Below are 21126 nucleotides of genomic sequence, written 5' to 3'. Positions count from 1 at the left end.
GTCTAACACACCATCGTGTAGGATGTTCCATTAGGCATGTCAAGCTACCAAATCATTTTACCACCCATGTTCTTTCAAAACCAATGGCCAGGAAGAAAAATTTTCAAGAATGTGGCTTGAGGTTAACAAGAACCTAGCCATTTATTTAAAAATAAAATAAAATCAATCAACCAATCTAAGTGGTTTGGTTTTCAATATGATGCTGGAATTGCACTAGTCAGACATGAAGAGCAATCAAGAGGAGTAGGAAAGAGCATACAATGGCTTATTGATTGGAAAGGGAACCTAAACTGCTTTATACTGGGGTTAGGATTAAGGGTGTTAATTGGTTCGGTTTCGGTTTAAACGGTACAGATCGATTCGATTCACATTTATTTGACTAAAACCATAACCGCACCATTTACTAAACGGTTCCACTTTCTGAAACCGTGACTGTTTAGTAAACGGTTTCGGTTTCCACGATTTCTAAACGGTGTCGATTTCACGGTTTTAAACGGTTTCGATTTATTCCATACGGTTTGTAAAACGATTCACAATCGGTTTATTATAACTTGCAACCATCTCTAAACTGAAAATCATAAGCTTATCAAAAAATAATTGACAACTACAAATAAGTAATTCTATATTAACGATGGAATGTCTTAATTTGATAATCTAGTACTATTTCTTTGCATGGCCCTTCTCAAACATTTAGAACTAATATCATATAACATTCAAATCCAACCTTCCACAGCATAAAATATTGAAATGACAGGTGGTTCAGCCAAAACACCCCATCTATGATAACATAATAATATAATAACATATATGAATTACAAGTTCATGATCTAAAACCTAAACTTGAATTGAATTGCAATAAATCATACCAAAGCAGGATGGACACTTAATTTAATTGTTATACAGATTATTGCTCCATCTTTATTTAATTGTTATACGGATTAATCGGATCAATTTAAACGATTTTAAACGGTTCAATTTAAACGGTTTCAATTCGATTTGAAACCAACGGATTCCGCAGTTAAAACCTACCCAACCCATTTAGCTAATCAGTCTGAAGCTTGAAACCATAACCACACCATTTACTAAACTGTTTTGTGATTTTGGTGTAAACGGATTGATTCGGTTTTGGTAAACGGTTTCGGTTACAAATTCACATCCTTAGTTAGGATCCTGAAGCTGGAGTTCATTTCTCAATAAGGTTGCTTGCTAAAACAAAAGTATAATAAGCCAGGGAAAGCCTGTATCAATTTTATCATTTTAAGTGCAAAAGAACTAGCCATGAGGAACTCAATTTCATCTAAAAGACCAATGGTTCCTCTGGACTACATTATTATACTTGCCTTTTTTCTAAACTAACACTACGAATGGATGAAAATCCGACACCAAAGGTGTGTATTTATAGGACTGCAAATATCTGCAGCCATCTGTACTAACTGATAAAGCAATTACAATATACATTTTGGCCTGTACAAACCGATTCATTGGATCGGATTTATTTCTCATCTTACTCCATGCACAAGTTTGACCTGCCTCATTTGCGAGCTGCGTGGTAGAGTTCCATGTAGTCTAGTGCAGGTCGGTTCCAGGACCAGTCTTGTTCCATCGCTGTCTTGCATAATGAGTAAAACTGATCTCGACCGTCGTACCAGACAGAGATAGCTCTGGAAGACCACTTGTAGAATAAATTTTCATGCTGAATAACGGGAAAGAAGAAAACTACAGGATGACGTAACTCATATTTACAGTTATATTTAGCTATTTTTCATAGCAAACTAGAGGAAGGCACATTGAATGCACACCTATAACAGTGGAATTTTTTACCTGCAACCAACTATTCCACCCACAATCCCGGTTGTATAGATCCATATTATCTAGAAAGGAACACTAGTGAAGACATTGTGTTTCATGTTCTATGCAAACGAGGACAACTCTCTAATAAGCGCAGACAACATTGGATGGTTCAACTAACAACTCATGGGGAAATTCAACTTTAAGAAGGAGGTTTTAACCATCGATTCTCTGGAGGGATTGCAGTTCTTTCTGACATGGACAAAAGGAGAAGATAGAACAGAGGGTGCAACAGACTGAACAGAAAAACACAAAAAGAGAAAAAGAACAGCGAATTGAAAAGATAGTCTACTAGGGGCCGTTTGATAACGTGTTTCTTGAAACGGAACAAAAAGCGTTTGATAAAACTGTTTCGTTTCACTTGTTTTCAGAAATAGAAATAGAAATTTCCACCTATTTATGGTTCAAGAAACGACCCAGGCGTTCTCGCCGTTTCTGGAAACGACTCGTGGCCATCTTTTACTGGTTACTATCGACTTCCAGAAACATGACTTATGAAAAACATTCAATTCAATTTCTGTTTCTAGAAATGGAAATTTATGTTTCTGCCATTTCTTGAAACAAAAACGGCAAAACGTTATCAAACGGGCCCTAGGTAACAATGCATTCCATCCACCTAAACATAAAAAGGGTTCAGTAGCTCATCTTCATGGTGTACTCAACCAATACTAGAACCTTCCTTCTAGTCTGATAGTCGCAGCAACCAAGAATGCATATTGCAATATCTGTCAATATGGAAAAAAAAAAAAAAGAGTTATAAATAGACATTTACTTACCTATTGAGAGCATAATCTATACCAGCGGCGTCAGCTCCATCAAAACTAAATCCATTTGGTTCAAGACCCTGTGCTTCTGCTCTCTCCCTATCATGGTCAACATCAAATACGGTATCATAGAGCCCTGTGAGAAGTAATAACACAAAAGTCCACTGTTACATGCTCATTGTGAGGGGGGAAATAAAACAAAAGTAAGACTGTAAGAGTTTACTGCAGCATCCCAGATGAGATGAATTTCATTTCTCAACTTGGGAAGAAAAGAAGTATCATGATCCTTGGTACATTTACATGGGAAAATCAGAGTTCATATACTGTACTAACATGCTGATACGTAAAAATTATTGCTTAATTTACTAAAACTTATAAAAAGGTGCAACCCTGAATGATTCATTGTGACTTTTTAATTCCAATTCAACCCCAAGATCCTGTCTCCTAAGGTTGTATTGACATGCTGTTTCTCATCGCAGGCAAGAAAAGACCCAGGGCACCAAAGGAAAGATACCTCAAATTGGAGTGACTAATTCAAGACTAGTTTAGTAGGTTTCATTGAATCCACCAAACAGGGTTTTAAGTCACCATAAGAGAAGGGGGTGGAATGGCCTCAAAAAGGGCAAATATTTGAGACAGAAAATACCCAACCCGGTGATTCTCCGGAAACATCCAGAGAAACATAAAGTAATCAACATACCTCCAGTTTTACGAACGACAGGTATTGAACCATATCGCATTGCTGTGAGTTGTGTCAGTCCACAAGGCTCAAAAATTGAGGGGACTAAAATGAAATCAGCGCCTGCATATATCTATAAATATAAGCATGGATTAGTAATTGGTAGTGTTATATCATTAGATGGAAAGTGACACATTCAATTCCAAACATAAAAGCTTCCATTTAACTAATGAGAGCTTACCAAGTGTGAAAGAGGTTCATCATACGTCAAACAAAGACGTGCACGATCACCATGTGTAGAGTGCAATTGATTTGCCAAGTTGACAAAATCATTTTGTATGCGAGGATCTGGAGCTGAACCTAGCAATACAACCTGCCATTACAACATTCTTATCAGTAAATAGATGCATCACAATTCTTCCTCATCAGTAAATAAATGCATCACAAATGCACTTCGAAATATTAGACAGGACAAAATAATTTCACAATTGTCAGGTTAGCATGCTGAAGAGAGAAAAACAAAGTGAACCGTCAGAATGAATTAAACAAGACAGCTGCCTAGTGAGAAGCCAATAAACATTGTATCTTATAGAGGGAATACGCACGAGACATCTAAATCGGTGCTTATCACTTATGCAAATAGAGAGAAAAACCTGTCCATTGCGCTCAAGTGTGCGCCAAATTGCATGCTTGATAAGATGAATTCCTTTCTGAACAGTTAATCGAGTGATGATTCCTAATAAAGGAAGTTCTGCTCTTTTCAAACCAAGTCTTTGCTGTAAAGCTTCCTTCGCAGCCCTTTTACCTTCCACCACATTTTGTGAAGTGTAAGATATCTGAAATGACATGCATCGTCTACTTCAGTCCAAACAAGCACAAGTTATGAATAGAAATTGCAAATAAAATGTTTTTGATTGCATTTTTACATTAAGAGGAAGATGACACTCCATTCAATATCACAAGGATGTTCAGGCTTGCTTTTGGGAAACAATTATGCTTTTTGTACACCAACAAATGCCCCAATATTGAAGGAACATATTGGTTTTACAAAAGGTAAATCTTTTTATTCTAAAAACTAATAATCAGGAAACAGAAACAGTGATTCTATTCCAGTTTTTCTAGGAACAGAGAAAACCCCGTTTATGTTAATTTTAAAAGGAACTTCTAATGCATGTAATCTTGGCATCTAAAGGCCTCTTTGGACTTTCCAAATGCAGCTTTTGGTAATTTTCATTCCTTGAAAATATCCGTCGTTAGCTAAAAAAAAAGTGGTCGCAAGAATGATTCAGAAACTTCTCTTCTGACATTTATTAGACTAATTTAAGGCACCAAAATTTCCAAAAAAAATCTCAGTCCTAGAAAATTAGACATTATGCTTACCAAATGCTAAGTCACATTGTTTGTGAATCTACATATCCTTCACATAGTTAATGAAATGTACCAACTCTTAACAATAATCTAGTCTCTTCTATTCCATCCTCATCTATAAATGCAGATTGTTGTGAACTACCAATACAATTAATAAGCCACCAGAGTCACCACATAGGCGTAGAAGCTTGGAACAACTGTCCATTTAATAGTTTCAGACCTAGAACAACCAGCAGTATAATTAGAGGAAGAAGACCTTTTTCTGTATGGTAATAAAACTATATATTTAGAAGTATACCCAAGGATTAAAGTATTGGTATCGATTTCCGTATCGGTCGGCCAAAATTAAGATACGTATCGGAGGGTATCGTATCGTATCGGTGAAATGCTAAGATACGCTAAAGATACACACATAAATGGATAGGAAACATTTTTTTAAACACTTTTGCATAAAGAATTTGTTAAAAAAAACTATTGATAACATGTATTATGCATAAACACTAAATTGAGGGTATCGCACTAAGAATTCAAGGTTTGTAGTTGTCCCACAAATGTAAAATCCTTGTTCCCAGTCTTGATTTCCACTTTAGTTAGAGAGAAATATGGCTGGCAGCAACTTTGGAACAAAAACCCCTCAAAAAATTGTGTTTTTCTGAAAAATTACCCATCTTGGCCATTATATGACCGTAGCGCACTGTATCGGTACATACCGATACGTACTGATACTCACCGATGTGGGGGTATACTTCACATCCAAGCTGGAATATCACCCATGCCAGTTTGGAATATCCTTGAAGAAAAACATTTTTAAACAAGGCTTTGGAAAAACAATCACCAAGCTGTTGAGAAGAACAAACGAACAGAGTCAAGATCACCTTCCCATCACAGCATCTCGTGCAAAATGATAATCAACTTCAATATGCTCAATCCTTTTATGAAAGAGAAGAGTACTGGAAATATAAATGGCAACCTGATTATCACAATACATGTCAATATGATTATTAGTTATTAGTCGGAAAAACAAGCTCTTGAAAAAATACTTTAACCACATCAATTTAGCTATAGTATGAGTCATAGCTCTGTACTCAGCTTCAACATTAAGCCTCGCCATTGTAGTCTGTTTCTTACTCCTCCAAGTGACAGTTACCACCAATAAATGTATGGTAACTAGTGGTAGACCTCCTAAGTCCCACCTTCAACACCAGCCCAATTAGCATCAAAGTAGCCAGCAAAATTAACATGTCCATGACATTTGTAAATGAGATCTTCCTGGAGTACCTTTAAGATATCATAAAATACGAAATGTAACCTCCCAATGAACTTACTTAGGTGTCTCCATGAACTGTCTTATAACACCCATTGCAAATGATACTCCATGGATCCTCATTAGAAGCTTGCAAGCAACATGTGATGGTAAAGAGTTTGTAGACAAGCATTATTATCAATGGTTAGTTGGTAAGCTTGTTTAACTAATACCCTTTTTACTCCAAAAATACCCAAAAAAAAAAAAATCGGAGAACACCCAAATCTTTCATCTGAAAGGGTTGCTGCAAATAGACATTTACATCTTCAATTCCGGACAAATCATTGCCAAAAATTATAATATCATCAGAAAAAACAACTAAAACAATCACCCTAAAATCCTAGTGACAAACAAACACAGAGTGATCAGAATAGCACTGTGTAAAACCACAACCAGCAACAATCTTGATGAACTTATCAAGCCAAGATCGTGGACATTGTTTTAAACTAGATTGTACCTTGTGAATCCTATCAAATTTCCTTTCATCCCCTTTAGCAACATAGCCAGGACCTTGCTCCATATAGACTTCCTTAAGAAAATCACTATACAAAAAAATCATTCCAAGTGTCAAGCTGACACAGGGACGATTAAGATTAACAACCAAGGAGATAGTACACAAATAGAGTTTAGACGGGAAACAGGAGAAAATATCTCAAAGTAGTCAACACCATATGCCTCAGTATAGCCCTTAGCCACCAAAGCAATCTTCAAGCCACTCAACAGATCCATTTAGGTAATACTTAATAGTATACACCCAGTGGCACTTCATGAGGTCCTTACTTGAAGGTAAATCAACTAGAGTCCATGTTTGTCAACTTGACAAGGCATCCATTTCCACATCCAAGGTTGATTTGCACCCTAGGATGAGATAACACCTCTTGATAGGTTTTACGAACGGAAGTGGTAGTTACAAACAAGGCAAAGCCATGATGGGAAGATGAAAGATGTGAGACGGAAACAAATTGATCAACGAGATAAGCAACCAAAGAGTATTGAGTATAAGAACATATACTTTATGAAGGGTAACTGGTAAGTTAGCAGTGGTAAACAAAGGAGCTAGTCTGCGGATAAAGAACCAAACTATATGGAGGGTAGTAGAGAAAGAACAACAGAAAATGGTGTAGATGGCTTGGGACAATGCTGATACACTTGCAGTGGTGGTGACTGTGATGTAGATGGAGAATATATAAGAGGAAGCAAAGTAAGAACAAGAGAACAATTTATAGGCTAAGTTTCCGAAATGCAATCCTCAAACAAAGAAATAAAGAGTACTTAAAATAACCTAGAGGGGGGGTCAATAGGTTATACTAGTGGAAATTAAAACTTTTCGAGATCGTATCTCCAAGTGTGATTGCGAATTAAAACTAAAGCGGAATAAAAGAAATAATTACAATCACATAACACAAGATTTATAGTGGTTCGACTCAATCTGAGTCTAGTCCACTCCCTACAAGAATCCTCTTATAAAGTATTCCACTAGTTCTCCCCTTCAGTACGGTAGGTAGGAATCTGAGTCTAGTCCACTCCCTACAAGAATCCTCTTATAAAGTATTCCACTAGTTCTCCCCTTCAGTACGGTAGGTAGGGAAAAAAACCTTTACAGGCAGAGAGGTGCCTTCACAATCTCTTTTGGAGGTAGAGAGACACCTTCTTCTTTTTAGGATAAGAGAATCCTTACAACCCTAAGTACAGTCTAGAATTGTAAAAACAGTAAAATTAAGAAGTAGTGGAATAAGAGGAATACCTCAAGTGTGGTGCAAATGATGAGAATGAGAGATGAATAATGCACCTTATGTAAAGTCCTCTCTATGGCTTTGACTTGCACAGGAGAGAGAGTGGAGGACTTGATTGGGACTTAAGCTCTTACAGGAATTTAATGACGTGAACAGCTCAAGTAGGATATAATAATCTTAATGACTCTTGAATGCTCACAATAGTGCTCTTAATGCTCTTGCTTAATTGATATTTAATTAAGAGCAACTAGGGTATTTATATGTGAACTTAGTGAAGCATTTTTGGCAGGGAATTAGGCTCTAACGGTCGTATTCTGGGACCATCGGGTCGACCGCCATCTATAGCCAGTCGATGGGAAAGAGCCGTTAGGGACAAAAACTAGTCGTTGGAGTTCTTTCAGAGAGGCACCAGCCGATCAGGACTTTCTGCCGATCGACCGACTATGGTCTCGGACAGTTCCGGTCGACTACTACATCCAGCCGGTTGACCGCAAGCTTGACAGGCCCCTTTTTGATAGAACTCTGCCACACTGACCAGTCCTCAGTGTTTTGACCATAACTGTTCGGTCCGGCCTCTGATTAACCCAAAACCAGTTGTGTTGGAATCGTGACTCGATTTCCTACAACTTTTGCGGAGAATCCATTTTCTGATACCAACTCTAAGGTTGCCCAAAATGCCCTTGAGTCAGGTCACTCTATTTTCACAGAATTTTACTAGAACATTTTGCACTCTACCACCTAAGGTCAGCATGAGGTGCGTGCATATGCAATGTGGGTACAAATTACAAATTATACTATCTATCTTATTGTCTTCATCTTGGGTCTTGAGATCTTCATCCTCAGTCTTGAATGTCTTTGGGCTTCAAGGTCATGTCTTCATGAGTTCTTCCTTGATGTCTTGATTCAACTCTTCTAAGTGTCTTCAAACTCATTTTACTTTCTTCAAGCTAATCACACTTTATCAAATCGAGTTAAAGACACATGTTTGTTTATTAATACCAAAACACATTAAGGAGTGTGGGCATATTCCCCAATAGTACTTTCGTTGAAGGTAACATCAACACTGACAAACTATCATCAAGTAATAAGATCATAACAACGATACCCTTTTATAAATGGTTCGAGAGTATCCAAGGCAAACACTAGAAAACTCAAAAGAGAATTTATAAATGTCAGGTCTTAAATCATGCACAAAGCAAGTACAACAAAAAACTCATGGCAATGGAAACAACAAAGAGGTAGGAAAAACGACAGACATAGGAGATTGATTTTAAAAGATCATTTAAAAGATGAAGCATCATCAAGATTAGTAGAGACTTGATCCAGAGTTGCTTGAGAGCAGCCATTTGATCCAGAGAGAATGTTGCTGGAGTAGAGGTACTATTAGTAGTTTCAGATAGATGGGCCCCGAAGCTTTGCTTTCTAGGTTTGCTGTTACGACCACTCTTCGTATGACTATAAGGCATCCAAAAAGTTTCCTTGGTGCAGCGAGGGCGACCACAATAGTCATACTGAACAAGCTCACGAGCAAGGGCAGTCCCTTTAGAAGAGTCCTCAAGAGCAAGAGGTGTAGCTAGCAAAGCAGATCAAACATAAACTTTTGGGTGGGGGGGGGGCATCATAACAGAACGATGATGATCCTCAGACAAAACCATATTAAGCCTAGAGGAGAGTCGAAAAAGTGTCATGACCCAAAATCTGCACCCTGACCTGATCATACTCGGGATTGAGACTTGTCAAAAATTCATACACCCGTTCCATTTCATACCTCTTCTGAAAAGTACCAACATCAGTGGGTTAAACCATAGTTGTCATGGCGCCAAGGCGAACCAAGGCGGTAGAGGGTTGTCTAAGCGCTTAGGCGAGAAGGCGCCCGCCTTAGGGCGAACTAGGCGAACAAGTGTTATTTTTTATTTTTCCTATTTTCTAACATTATTTAGTAAGTTATATATACCTTGTATCATAAAAAATCAAGATTAAGCCACATCAAGTCATTAAAAATCAACATTTAGCCACATCAAACCATAAAAAATTAACATTAAGTCATATTAAGTTATAAAAAATCAACATTTAGAGAAATGCTCTTATTCTATAATAAGTTTGACTGGTCAAATGATTTTATTTTTACATGAGACTTTTTGTATTAGTTATAATATAAAACCAGCTTTCAAACAAGTCTAAGATTACTTAAATCTGAGTTGCAATGACAAAGTAATGCTTCAGTCAAACTTATTTTTAAGTGCGCGAATACTGTTAAAATCGCCTGAATGAAAATAATTTTATGAATATCAAAACAAAATATTTTTTTACCGGACTTTTGGTTTTTAGCAATGTTTTAACATGATAGAATTTATAAAATTTTCATAATTGAGAAAAACCCTAGCATTTAAAAGTTGAAAATCGTCCCTATAACCAAAATCCAGTTTTTGTTCTTGGACTGGGGGGTTGACTTTTTATCCTTTTGGAATTTGATTTTTAAACTATTTTTATTGGATTCAAATAGGGGGTATTTGCTTATTTATGAATAATATCTTAAGTAAATGAAATAACAAATATTAAAAACATTTACTTGAATGATATTTGGCATAAATAAGTGCCGAAACAGAAGGCGACATGCAGTGCAACAAGGCGGCTGTTGCCTAGGCTCCAGGCAAACCGCCTGGACGCCAAGGCGACGCCTTGACAACTATGGGTTAAACCATAGGGACCGGGTGATAAAAATCTGACTATTGTCACAGATTGCATAAGGTGGAATAATAGGCAGTAAGAGAACCCATACTGAGTGATGGACCAACCATTACGGCGGATCTCATAAATTTGAGTGTAATTCCCTCCTTGAAAATAGGTTTGTTTCATTGCATCATATAGTTCCTTAGTAGAGTTAAGCAAGATGAAGCTAGGGCTGATATTTGACTCCATAGAGTTGAGCAAAAAAGACATAACAAGGGCATCATTGCTAACCAGGTGTTAGTGGCAGTAGGATCTGTGGGTTTATGAGTATCTCCAGTGATAAGGCCAAAGAAGTTCCCACGGATTGTAAGCAGGCAGGCACAAGACCACGTGAGGCAATTCTAACCATTAAGCTTGACTGAACCAGGGTTGAGAGAGAACTGGTTGCCTAGACGGTGACCATCTTGGACCCTAGAGCAGATACAACTGCTAGCACCATCAGTGTAGCCATGGCTCAGAAGAGAAGCACACATGGAGGGAAAAGCACGACAGCAACACAAGTGGTAGTGACACCTACAGTGAGGCACTTCAACTAGGAGGTTGCGGCAAGGAAGCGCAAGAAACCATTGCAACACTTAGAGTGCTAGGTTGCAGTGGCGGTAGCGGAGGAGAGCAGTGTAGCGGTAGCACAAAGAGCACTAGGCGACAACGGCGTAAAGAGGCACAGAGGGAAGAGGCGGTGACGCTAGGCACTGATGCTAAGAGCATTTGGCGGCAACACTACATGGCAGTATAGAGAGGCGCAGAGAGTAGTGGTGATGCAAGGCGCGGTAAAGTGAGGCACTGCTATGTGAGAAGGGAGGCGAGGCAGGTTAGGGTTGGACGTGCATAGAACGTGGTTTAGTCTACCATGCTAGACTAGGAGGCGAGGCCTCCAAGAACGGAGAAGAAAAACCAAAAAAGAAAAGAGTTAGGGTTTTGGACTTTGATACCAAGCTGAATTAGGAACCAGAGATTGGGGATTATTGGACTTGTCAATAATGACAGAGGTCTTTCTTATTTATAAGAATATTACAACCAAATAAGAAAGCAGGGTATCGTTGATTAAGCGTCCCTATATATAAGACTTACTATAGTAAGTAGTAAATAACCAAGGTAACATTAAACTAACCATGGCCATCTCAATAGTGACCCATAGTTGTCACAACATCTAGGCGATTCTAAACATTGGAGGAGGAAAAAAAACAGAGCGAAACCAGCAAGACGCCTAGACAATGCCTTGACAACTATGGAGTGACTATATCATCACAAGACAAATACGTGGATAGACCACCTCTAGATGAAGAAGCAAGATTTATTTCATTAAATGATGTGGGATAAAATGGCAACACCCAAGAGGCAGTGAATTGGATGTGAGCTTTTCCTCTTCCATTGAAACAAACTCACAGCCTTGAGTGATCACTTGTGTAATGATCAAACTCAAATCCCTTAAACAATGCACTGAGTGATATATCTCCCTTCTGATAAACTCAAGTACCAAGGAAGATCAAAGGATAAACACCTCTTACAGATGTAGATTTTTGAATTGGATATCTTTCAAACAATCTTGTATAATTCTTTACAACAATTAATTGCAAGCTATGGTTAATATTTAAATGCATGAGAAGAGTATTGTAATGGACTGATTGCAAGCTAAGGTAAGCATTCAAATATAAGGAAGTAAAGCAAGTAAATGGACTGAAATGAAGTAAAGGAACTTACACAAGAATCAAGGAGAGAGAGCCACTTAAAGACACAATTAATTTTATGGTGGTTCGGATCTCCATCCTACACCACTCTCCAGGTCGACCTAACCAAGGATTTTCCACCAAGTGATTCTTTTCACAAGAAAATCAAGCCTTTACACCAACCAATCTCAGTCCTTCGGATTGGGAGGAGCGACAATCTAGTAATAAATCAGAATTTCCAAGGGGTCAATTTGGTAGTTAAAGAGGCAATGGGACAGGAAAGGAATTACAATTTATTTATAGGGACAAACTAGGAATAGAATGTAAAGAATGGACAAAAAAGGATAAAAGGAGACGAGAGAGGCATAAAGGGAAAATCAAATAAAATAAAGAAATCAAGCATAGAGATGACATTAAGGACTCCACTTCGTCTTCAACCTCCCATAGTTACCGTACAGAAGGGACAAGCTCCCACAGAGAAAATCGATAGCATCAAAACGATAACTGAACAGCAGGAGCACTACGATGGAGAGAACCAGAAAATCACGAGCATTCGAATCGTTTAGAATCGATTCCATCGGTAAACAGCAGAATATTGAACGTCATCTTCAACTAGCACGAAATCAGTAGTACCATAAATCTTCTTAATCTTATTCGTTCGATCAAAAACATTGTCAGAAAAGATTCAATAGCAAATTGCAATAGAAGCAAACAAGGAAAGGAGAGACGGTAGCAGCCCTAGGAACCGCAAAATAGAATAGAACAAATCGGCTTTAAGGCGGTAATAGCGGAACAACAAAACCAACGAAACGATAGCATTTTTTTTCCTTAACAATAATCAAACACAGGACACCCTTTTTTTTTTTTTTCCTCATCCATTGCTCTGATACCATGTAACAAAATCAAAGAGAAATCAAATTAGAATCTACAAAGAGAAGAAGATGAAGAAGCCTGTGCCATAGAATTGAATGATATATCAATACAACCAGGTTCCTTTATATAATAGTCTTGGACAGATTACATACTCAAAATAGAACTCTATTACATACTTAGAATAGAACTCTAGTAACTAAGCCCAAGTCTAATTACAATAGGAAAGATAAAACAAGTAAACTAAGTAACACAGACTCCTACTTAAACTGAGAAATAACATGTTCCCACGGTATAGAGGTACACCCTTTCTAACAATTTCCATGATTAGGTAGATTTGTACAAGATTTTCAATTTATGGATCTGCATCTCATGCACTTCAGCCCACCATGCTCTCATATAAATATAAGTTTTAAGTTTTGTTAAGGCGAATTCCATTTCTTGGAAGACTTTGTTCTGTCATTCTATATGCTACTACACATTCAATTTTTCAACCCAAAAAAAAAAAACAGAAAAAAAACTACACATGCAATTTGGCCAAAACATTGTACAGTTTTATCCAGTGGACCAGAACAAAAAAGAGGGGAGTTTAACCATGGTCAGATGTTCCAGGAATTCATACTAGAACATGTATTCCAAACTACTTACAGGAATAAACTTATCATTGTACGGATCCCAGATATCTGGATCAATTCCATTTAAAATGCCATGGAATTTGTAGAGATGAGGAGCAATCACTGGATTTCCAGAAACCTCTTTTGAATAAGTGTGGGATACCTGCAGAGTAGCTCACAAAGATGAGTGAATTATAATGATTACTAGATCAAAGACATCATCATGGAAATCCTCAATGTGCCGAATGCAAGTCATTAATCACCCAAACCACTTCTAATTTCTGAGATTTTTTGCAAGACATTGAATATGTAAAGGGCAGAAAGGTTAAAAAATTCTATTTCCACAGAACAGTAAGTACACATTGCCAATCAAGAACTGTACCCAAAATATAACTAAAACTCGACAAAGCCTTGTCTAAACCATAGTTAGCAAAAACAGGAACGGCAAAAAAAGGGAAACGGATGGTATGGGTTTTAAACAGCAAAATTTTTCAGAAAATGGACGGTACGGGTTTTAAACGTGTAGATTTCAAACAAACAAGACTAAAAAAAGGTAGTATACTCATATAAATTAAGGAATTATTATATGAATATCTGCATCTAGTGTTCAAAACAAGTACAATATCTAACATTAATGCCTATACATCCCATGTCTCATTATAAGTTTTAAGACAAATCATTGAATATCGTCCAACACCAATACTAAATTCATAAACCACACATACCCAAAGTCTTATTGAGCAATGTGACTAGGTTATGGTGTAGTTCATTGTTGTCAACATAGTCAACACACTTTCGAAGTGATATATGTTCAGTTAGAGTTGAGAGTCATCACTTTAAAAATATTTTTCAGCAAATACGTCAGTTTATAGCTCAAATTCAGGGTTTGTGAATTGAATTTGAGTTGAAGGTAATACCATGAGAAATATAGTCCATTGCGTTAGCTTCAAGTTGGTGAAAGAATCAGGTTGATCAGAGTTCAGGAGAGATATATGGTCAATTAAGTAAACATTATGTTCAAAAATCAAGTCTCAAAAAACGCCATAAAAATGTGAACGTGTTTTAAAAGTGTTTAGAATGGAAATGCCTGAAGTTTGCTGTTTTTTTAAGTATCTTTGGGAAGCATACGGAAAAACGTGTTTTAAACGACAAAAAACGGAAATGCGTTTAAAACGGAGTTTCTGCTAACAGTGGTCTAAACCACTGGGGAGAAATATATCCAATTTCTTAAACTAAAATAAGGAGTACCTTGTATATAGACCTCTGAAGTAAAAAATCTGACTTGTGTTTAAACAACTGGAAGGAATAGATGACATATACTTATCAATCAACATCCAAACAACCATGTGAAGAACTCAGATTGTATGCTGCCAAATATTTTATGCCTTCACATTGGACTGGGAAATGTTCTTTAGTCCTTCACAATTCCATTTTTGGGTCCACCTAGAAATATTTAAAGAGTAAATAGGAGAAAAGGGCTGCAAGATTACTTGGTATTCCTGGTTTTTATGTTCTGAATAATCCAAAACTTAAACTGTAACCTTTTTATCAAGTTACACAATTAGGTCTCATCAGCTCCATTACATTTACAAGTCCCTTTTCAATTGTCAATTTGTGCAAGCATGGTACCAAATTATCCTGGGGCATTCTAATCAAAGAAGTCCCAAGGTCAAAGTTAAAGTAGGGTAGGAAATTTTTCTCAAGCATGGCACAAAGTTGTACTATTTCTTTTTCACTGCTTACTTGCCAATCTGGAGTTATACATTTATTTTTTATTGATTACTTATACCCATACTCCTCAAAAGAAATGAAGTTTCAGGTGCTGAGTTTATTTAGGATAATAAACCAAAGGGGGGGGGGGGGATGTTTATGTCATTCTGTTAATGGTAACATTAGGATTGCCCCATCCCCTCTCTCTACAGGGGTTGGAGTGGGGTTACCGGTTACTGAAACTTCTTTTGACTTTGTGCTTTCTAGACTGGTAATCAGGCCATAAACTACCAGCATGGGACTGTTGAAAACTTTACAATCTATGCACCACTCCTACGCTTTACTATTAAAGCATTATTATAGCTCAGGACACGGTTCTAAGCATATATTGACAAAGAAACTTGGACCCCCCCCCCCCCTTTAATGCTTGCTTTTACCAAAAATTAAATTAAAATTAGTCAATTTGATTAACTTTTTTAACCACTAAACCTGAACTCTTAAAGACCCATACCCAAATCAAATAGCTGGACCCCTTACCTAAAAATAATAATTAGGAGTTAGAATTAACACATCGGCATACAACTAAAAAGCATTTACAAAGTCAAAACTAAGTCCAAAACCCACCTCAATAACAAAAATAAAAGAAAAGAATAAGATAAATAAATCCTATGCTACTACCACAACCCTCATTCAAATCCTCTTCATGTTAACACACCGATTCTGAATTGAAGCCAATAGATCACAAGAACCATATGTCCAGTAAGTCTTAACCCTCCTAGGAGATGGAATATAAATATAAAGGCCTGGGGCCAGTTCTTTTTTTGGAGTAAACCCAGAGAGCTTGGGTTTCCAATATGCTTCCAAATCAATCAACTGTGAAGAAGTTCGGAAATGAAGAGAGAGCAGCCTCTGTTGCTCATTAGGAAAAAAAAAGGGAGCAGCTCTTTTGCAGTAGTTTATCTAACCACAACAGAAATTAAGAATTCCACTAATTCAGGCCTTTTCTATGTTCAACAAAGAATTTGTGTTGAAATGGTCTTTCTTTTAATTTCTTCCATTCAACTCTTATTCAATTTTCAAGCATGACAGGACAAAGCAACAGTCCAGAACATTGTGTCACCCACCTAAACAGTTATTCCCATCATTTCATCTCTTCTGGTTTTAAATTGTTCCTTTTTTTTCTTTTCATTTTTTTGAAGGGTTCTTCCTTTCTCCTTTCTTCTAACTCTTCAAACTTGAATCCAACCCTCCTGAAAGCATGTAAAAACTAAACCATTTGCAATGGCATTCTATCAGGTCACATCCATTCGCACAACTCAATAAAATAAAATAAAATCAAAATATCCCAGAAAAGAGATATGTCACTGCTATTTCTTTTTATTTTGCTGACATTTTTCACTTTTTATCGCTGACTATCAATGGTTTTGAAGGTGCCATGTGGTGCACTGGTAAAGCCTGTGAATTGTTGTAACTAGGCTTGAGATTCAATCTCGTTTTCACACCCCTTCCCCTAACTTATCTATAAAAAAGAAAAAGGAAATTAAGACAGAATACCACTTGGAATCACCAGCCAATAAGTGCAATGGAAGTATTAGCAATAAAAGGATACGAAACGAGTTGATCTAATACCATTCTATACTCCAAAGAGAGTGGGTCAGAAAAATATGATGCCAAAGGTGATACAATGAGACACAGCAACAGAACAGAGCAGAGATACAAATTAAAATGATTAAAAATAGAGCTCCAACAAAAGAAATTTTAATTTCAATAAACAAAATGCATTCTAAGCGGCCATCCAAAATTGTTTTTAAGATAATGTAGCTCTGAAAGAAATACTGACAGTTGTAGCCTTATCTGAGTACTCCATTGCTTTCCCAATAAATTGAGCTCCAAACTCGAGGTTATGAATAGTAAAGACAACACGAGCTTTACTGAGACCGTAATGCACATAATGGTCCTTAAATAACCATGCAACAGGTGCACTAGACCAATCGTGGCAATGTAAAATATCCTGATCACCATGAAAATTAATTATTTTAGATACATAACCTTGTGAAGGACAAATAAGAAAGTGAGAAAGAGAAATGTTTCATGTGGATGGGATGGATTTAATAAACAATATGCAATCACTTAACTGCACATGTAACAAGGGTGATGAGACCCAGGTTGGCTCTGTTGGATCAACACAGACCTGTTGACCTGGTCACCAAAGCAGTTGGGTCAACACCAGCCCCCATAAACCCAGATTGAGGTCATTTGTCCATAGTGAAAGATTTCCTTGCCCAGTTCTAACCCCATGGCTCCCATCAGATTAAGTAGTTACCCCCATCTCCAATTGCCAAAATGGGATGAAGAAGGCTGGACTGGGTCACAGATGTTGCACAAAAACACACCCCTCCACTGCACCCATGCATGTTCACATATAAAATTACACAATACAAAGATCCATCTAAGCCCCTTGGATTTCCTGTCCACCCTCAGGAAAACACATAAATTTCGATAAAAATGAAGAAGAGTGTCTCCCAGCCATCAGAACTTAAGTTCGTGTCTAACACAAGCAGATAAGTTAGACCTAGTTTTGGAACAGATAATGAAGCCTACAGAGGAAAACTGCATGGAAACCGCACCACTGGCAAAAAAGAAAAAAAAAAGCTCAAATCCAAATGCCAGGATCCCTGACCATCAGTAAGTGGGGGGGACATATATCATTGGAGGCTGGTGCTAACATACATAATTTGAAACCAAAATTGTATCATTGCATGACCCTTGATTACCCTAAACTCCAAATCAGGCCAACTACTGATAACCATTGGATCTCAGCAGTTACACAACTGGATTAATTTCGGAAAATTTTCTTATACCACCCCTAATTTTATTCTTTATTTCTTGTAACCCCCACGATTTGAAAAAATATCTCATACGTCCCTCACTTTCATAAGAAAATTTCTAATAAATCCATTCCATTAGCAGAAAATCGTTAAGTAGTGATGTCAGCAGTTTACTATTATCTAAAGCGCTAAACTACCCTTGGGTATGGGTAAAATTACCATTATGCCCCTTCATTTTTAGACCCCCAAATTGGTAAACTAACTGTTTTATCCTTCCATGTAAAACCCCCAAATTCAATCGTTAGTTGCAGGTTCAGGGCTTGGGTCAGTTACGCAAATTAGAAGAAATTATCAAGACAGAATCTGCAAAATCAGAAGTACTTTCCACAACCAATATGCGATCTCCAAGGCTTTCAATCTTGATCCACTAAATCATTTTAGAGCCAACACGGGTTATTCGTTGGAACCCCAATTGAAAGCACACTCATGAGAAAGGGATGAAGCACACACAATTTCTTTGCAAGTGAGACTGCTTTATGCAGTTCTGTATACTTTGTCATAACGCCAAAGGTTAATACAATCCTGTGGTCAAAATAAGATAAAATACCAAACACAAAAGAAGTATCATGTTTGAACAATTTTAGAAAGCTATGTTGAGTACTGGGACTCACAATTACAACTTGGAAAGATGCAAAAAAAAGAAGCAAAATGGTTTTTTTTTTTTTTTTTTTCTGCTTAATAGGAGTGGTGTAATTGTTGTTTTAAGTGAAGATCTGTGACTTGATAACATCAAGTGTGACATTTTCAGTTCTTTGTAGATAAAAGCTTCCCAGAAGGAGTTAGACAGGATGCTTCAAGAACAAAGGTTAGTTTGTCTGATGTACTGTAATTGGTGCAATTTACCTTATATGCTTTCGATTTCAGGGAACTGAATCTTGTGGGACTGAATGAGCTCAAGGATGGCTCTAAAATGATTTTACTCCACCGTGCGTTCCATAACATGTGCTGTCATGTTCGAAGAAGAAGAAGAAGAAGTGGTGGATCCCACTTAATGGGAATGGGTTGTTATATAGAGGTTAGTAATGAGGTCAAAAAAGTCTTATCACGTTTTAAGTTAACGCTGTTACTTATTAGGGGTACGGTGGATATTTTTTTCAAATCGTGGGGTTACAGGTAATAAAGAATAAATTTAGGGGTGGTACCAGAAAATTTCCCATTAATTTATCCATCTTCAGTTTTATCACCCAACTAGGAAATAACTGAGCCAGATCAAAGCAGACTTCGACAACCCGTGAAAAAATGAATCAAATCATAGAACTTACTGGATTCCATCCACTTTGGTGAAGAAACTCAAGAGCTGCATGGCAAAAAAAAACAAATCGTTCAGCATCATTTCTGCAACCATATACGCAACCTTTCCCAAACAGTCTGCACAGAAGAGAAAAGTCCATATCAAAGACAACTCATCCAAAAAAGATTTTTCACTTACAAGTTACAAATAAAATAACTTGTGTAGCATAGCATCAAAATAATTGTCAAAGCATGTGGAAATGATGTGATGCCTCATGTACATGATACTAATTATGCAACCCAGGTCGATAGAAGGTGTCGCAATTTTCATTTGGCCCGAGCAGTTTGGTTGATGGACTTGCTAATACTCCAAAAACATGCTGGGCCTCCATTAATAGCCAAACATTGTGGACCAATACCGATTAGATCAGGGTTAAGTTCCTAATATTCCACACTAGGCCCAGCCCTTCAAATTTCCAACCCAGGCAATCTGACACACTTAAAATCCTAAAGTATTCTAGTGCATTTTCTGTTGAATATAGGATTAAAGAAAGGATCATAGGAATAGTCTATCAGATTCAATCGCATGTTCTCCCTAGTCCCTACTTCAGGTTAGTTGCTATCCATAACTGACCTATTTATTGGCAAAGACTTTTTTCGTTGATATAACTCTTACAGGTACAGGTTAATCCTCATATTGAATACAAAGAATGTTCGCTACTGTTTCACCTAAAAGCTCGAACTTTTAGGGAAGGGCAGCGTCAATGTATACATAAACACTCCCCCTCACATGCTGACCAAGATCCCATGGTCATTGTATGTGGAGCTCACACGGCACCGAGGGAGAAGAAATATTGGGAAACTCTTCTGAAGCACTTCCCAAGAGTCAAACACTTGACCTCCCTGCTCTGATACCATGTTCGACCGTTTCACCTAAAAGTTCGAACTGTTAGGGAAGGGCAGCATCTATGTATACATCAACAAAGAACCCTTCTAATATAAAACAGGCTGAATGTGTTCACGACATGCTAGAATTTGCAAACACTTTCTCACAGATTGACATATATCTATGCTCATCTCAGATGTCCTCATTATTATTATTATTTCCCTTATAAAATGATCCCGACAGTGACCAACTTAAAGATTTAGGTACCGTCAGGCATCAACTCTTCAAGAGCTACCATAGTTCTCAAAAAGAGGCTTAGAAGAAATCAGATTCACACCTCGTACAAAAGCAAGGAAGCAAATTTGAGGAGGTGACATTGCTTGAAATTCAGAAAGACTAATAGAAAAAACAGTAAGGAGTGGAAAGGGAAGAAAAGCAATGTGCATAGAATTTATATTTGGAGGGTTTCTTTTTGGGTGGTGGGGTGGGGTGGGGTGGGGTGGGGTGGGGTGGGGGAGGGGGGGTAAGAGCAGCTGCAATCAGCTTAGCCAACATATTGGAGATCAATAGATTCAATACTAGAACCAACCACCTTATGGATTGGGTTATCATAGATGTTCTAAGACCAACTATTAGGTCAGATTTTTATTGATTACAAATCAAGTTTTGAATCAAGCAAGATCTCCTTGGCCTCATTAACGTGAAAGAGAATAAAAATATCTCATCAGGATGATAGCAATGATTGGAACAAAAGCAACAACACAGATTTTGAATCTCCTGAAAGATGAACAGCTAAAACAGTCCTGAAGTTTGACGTCATTTCTTCAACAATTTAT

The 21126-nt window shown here is 37.4% G+C and overlaps 1 protein-coding gene across 1 annotated transcript in view; it reads right to left on the bottom strand.

The window, feature by feature from the left end:
• Positions 1-1220: 1220 nt before the first annotated feature.
• LOC122059957 (starch synthase 3, chloroplastic/amyloplastic-like) overlaps positions 1221-21126 on the bottom strand; it is a 49731-nt gene continuing 29825 nt past the window's right edge. Inside the window, exons 9-16 of the mRNA XM_042623055.1 lie at positions 19437-19542; positions 17127-17297; positions 13611-13739; positions 3945-4127; positions 3533-3664; positions 3313-3424; positions 2625-2748; positions 1221-1661 (exon numbers count right to left, since the gene is read on the bottom strand). Coding sequence (XP_042478989.1) covers positions 1532-1661; positions 2625-2748; positions 3313-3424; positions 3533-3664; positions 3945-4127; positions 13611-13739; positions 17127-17297; positions 19437-19542 — 1087 coding nt within the window. The 3' untranslated portion in view covers positions 1221-1531. The remainder of the gene's footprint in view (positions 1662-2624; positions 2749-3312; positions 3425-3532; positions 3665-3944; positions 4128-13610; positions 13740-17126; positions 17298-19436; positions 19543-21126) is intronic.

The sequence above is a fragment of the Macadamia integrifolia genome, chromosome 13 (genome assembly GCF_013358625.1).
Source record: "Macadamia integrifolia cultivar HAES 741 chromosome 13, SCU_Mint_v3, whole genome shotgun sequence".
Lineage (NCBI taxonomy): Eukaryota > Viridiplantae > Streptophyta > Magnoliopsida > Proteales > Proteaceae > Macadamia > Macadamia integrifolia.
Note: the sequence above shows the minus strand (reverse complement) of the source record. Positions and strands in the feature narration are given on the sequence as shown.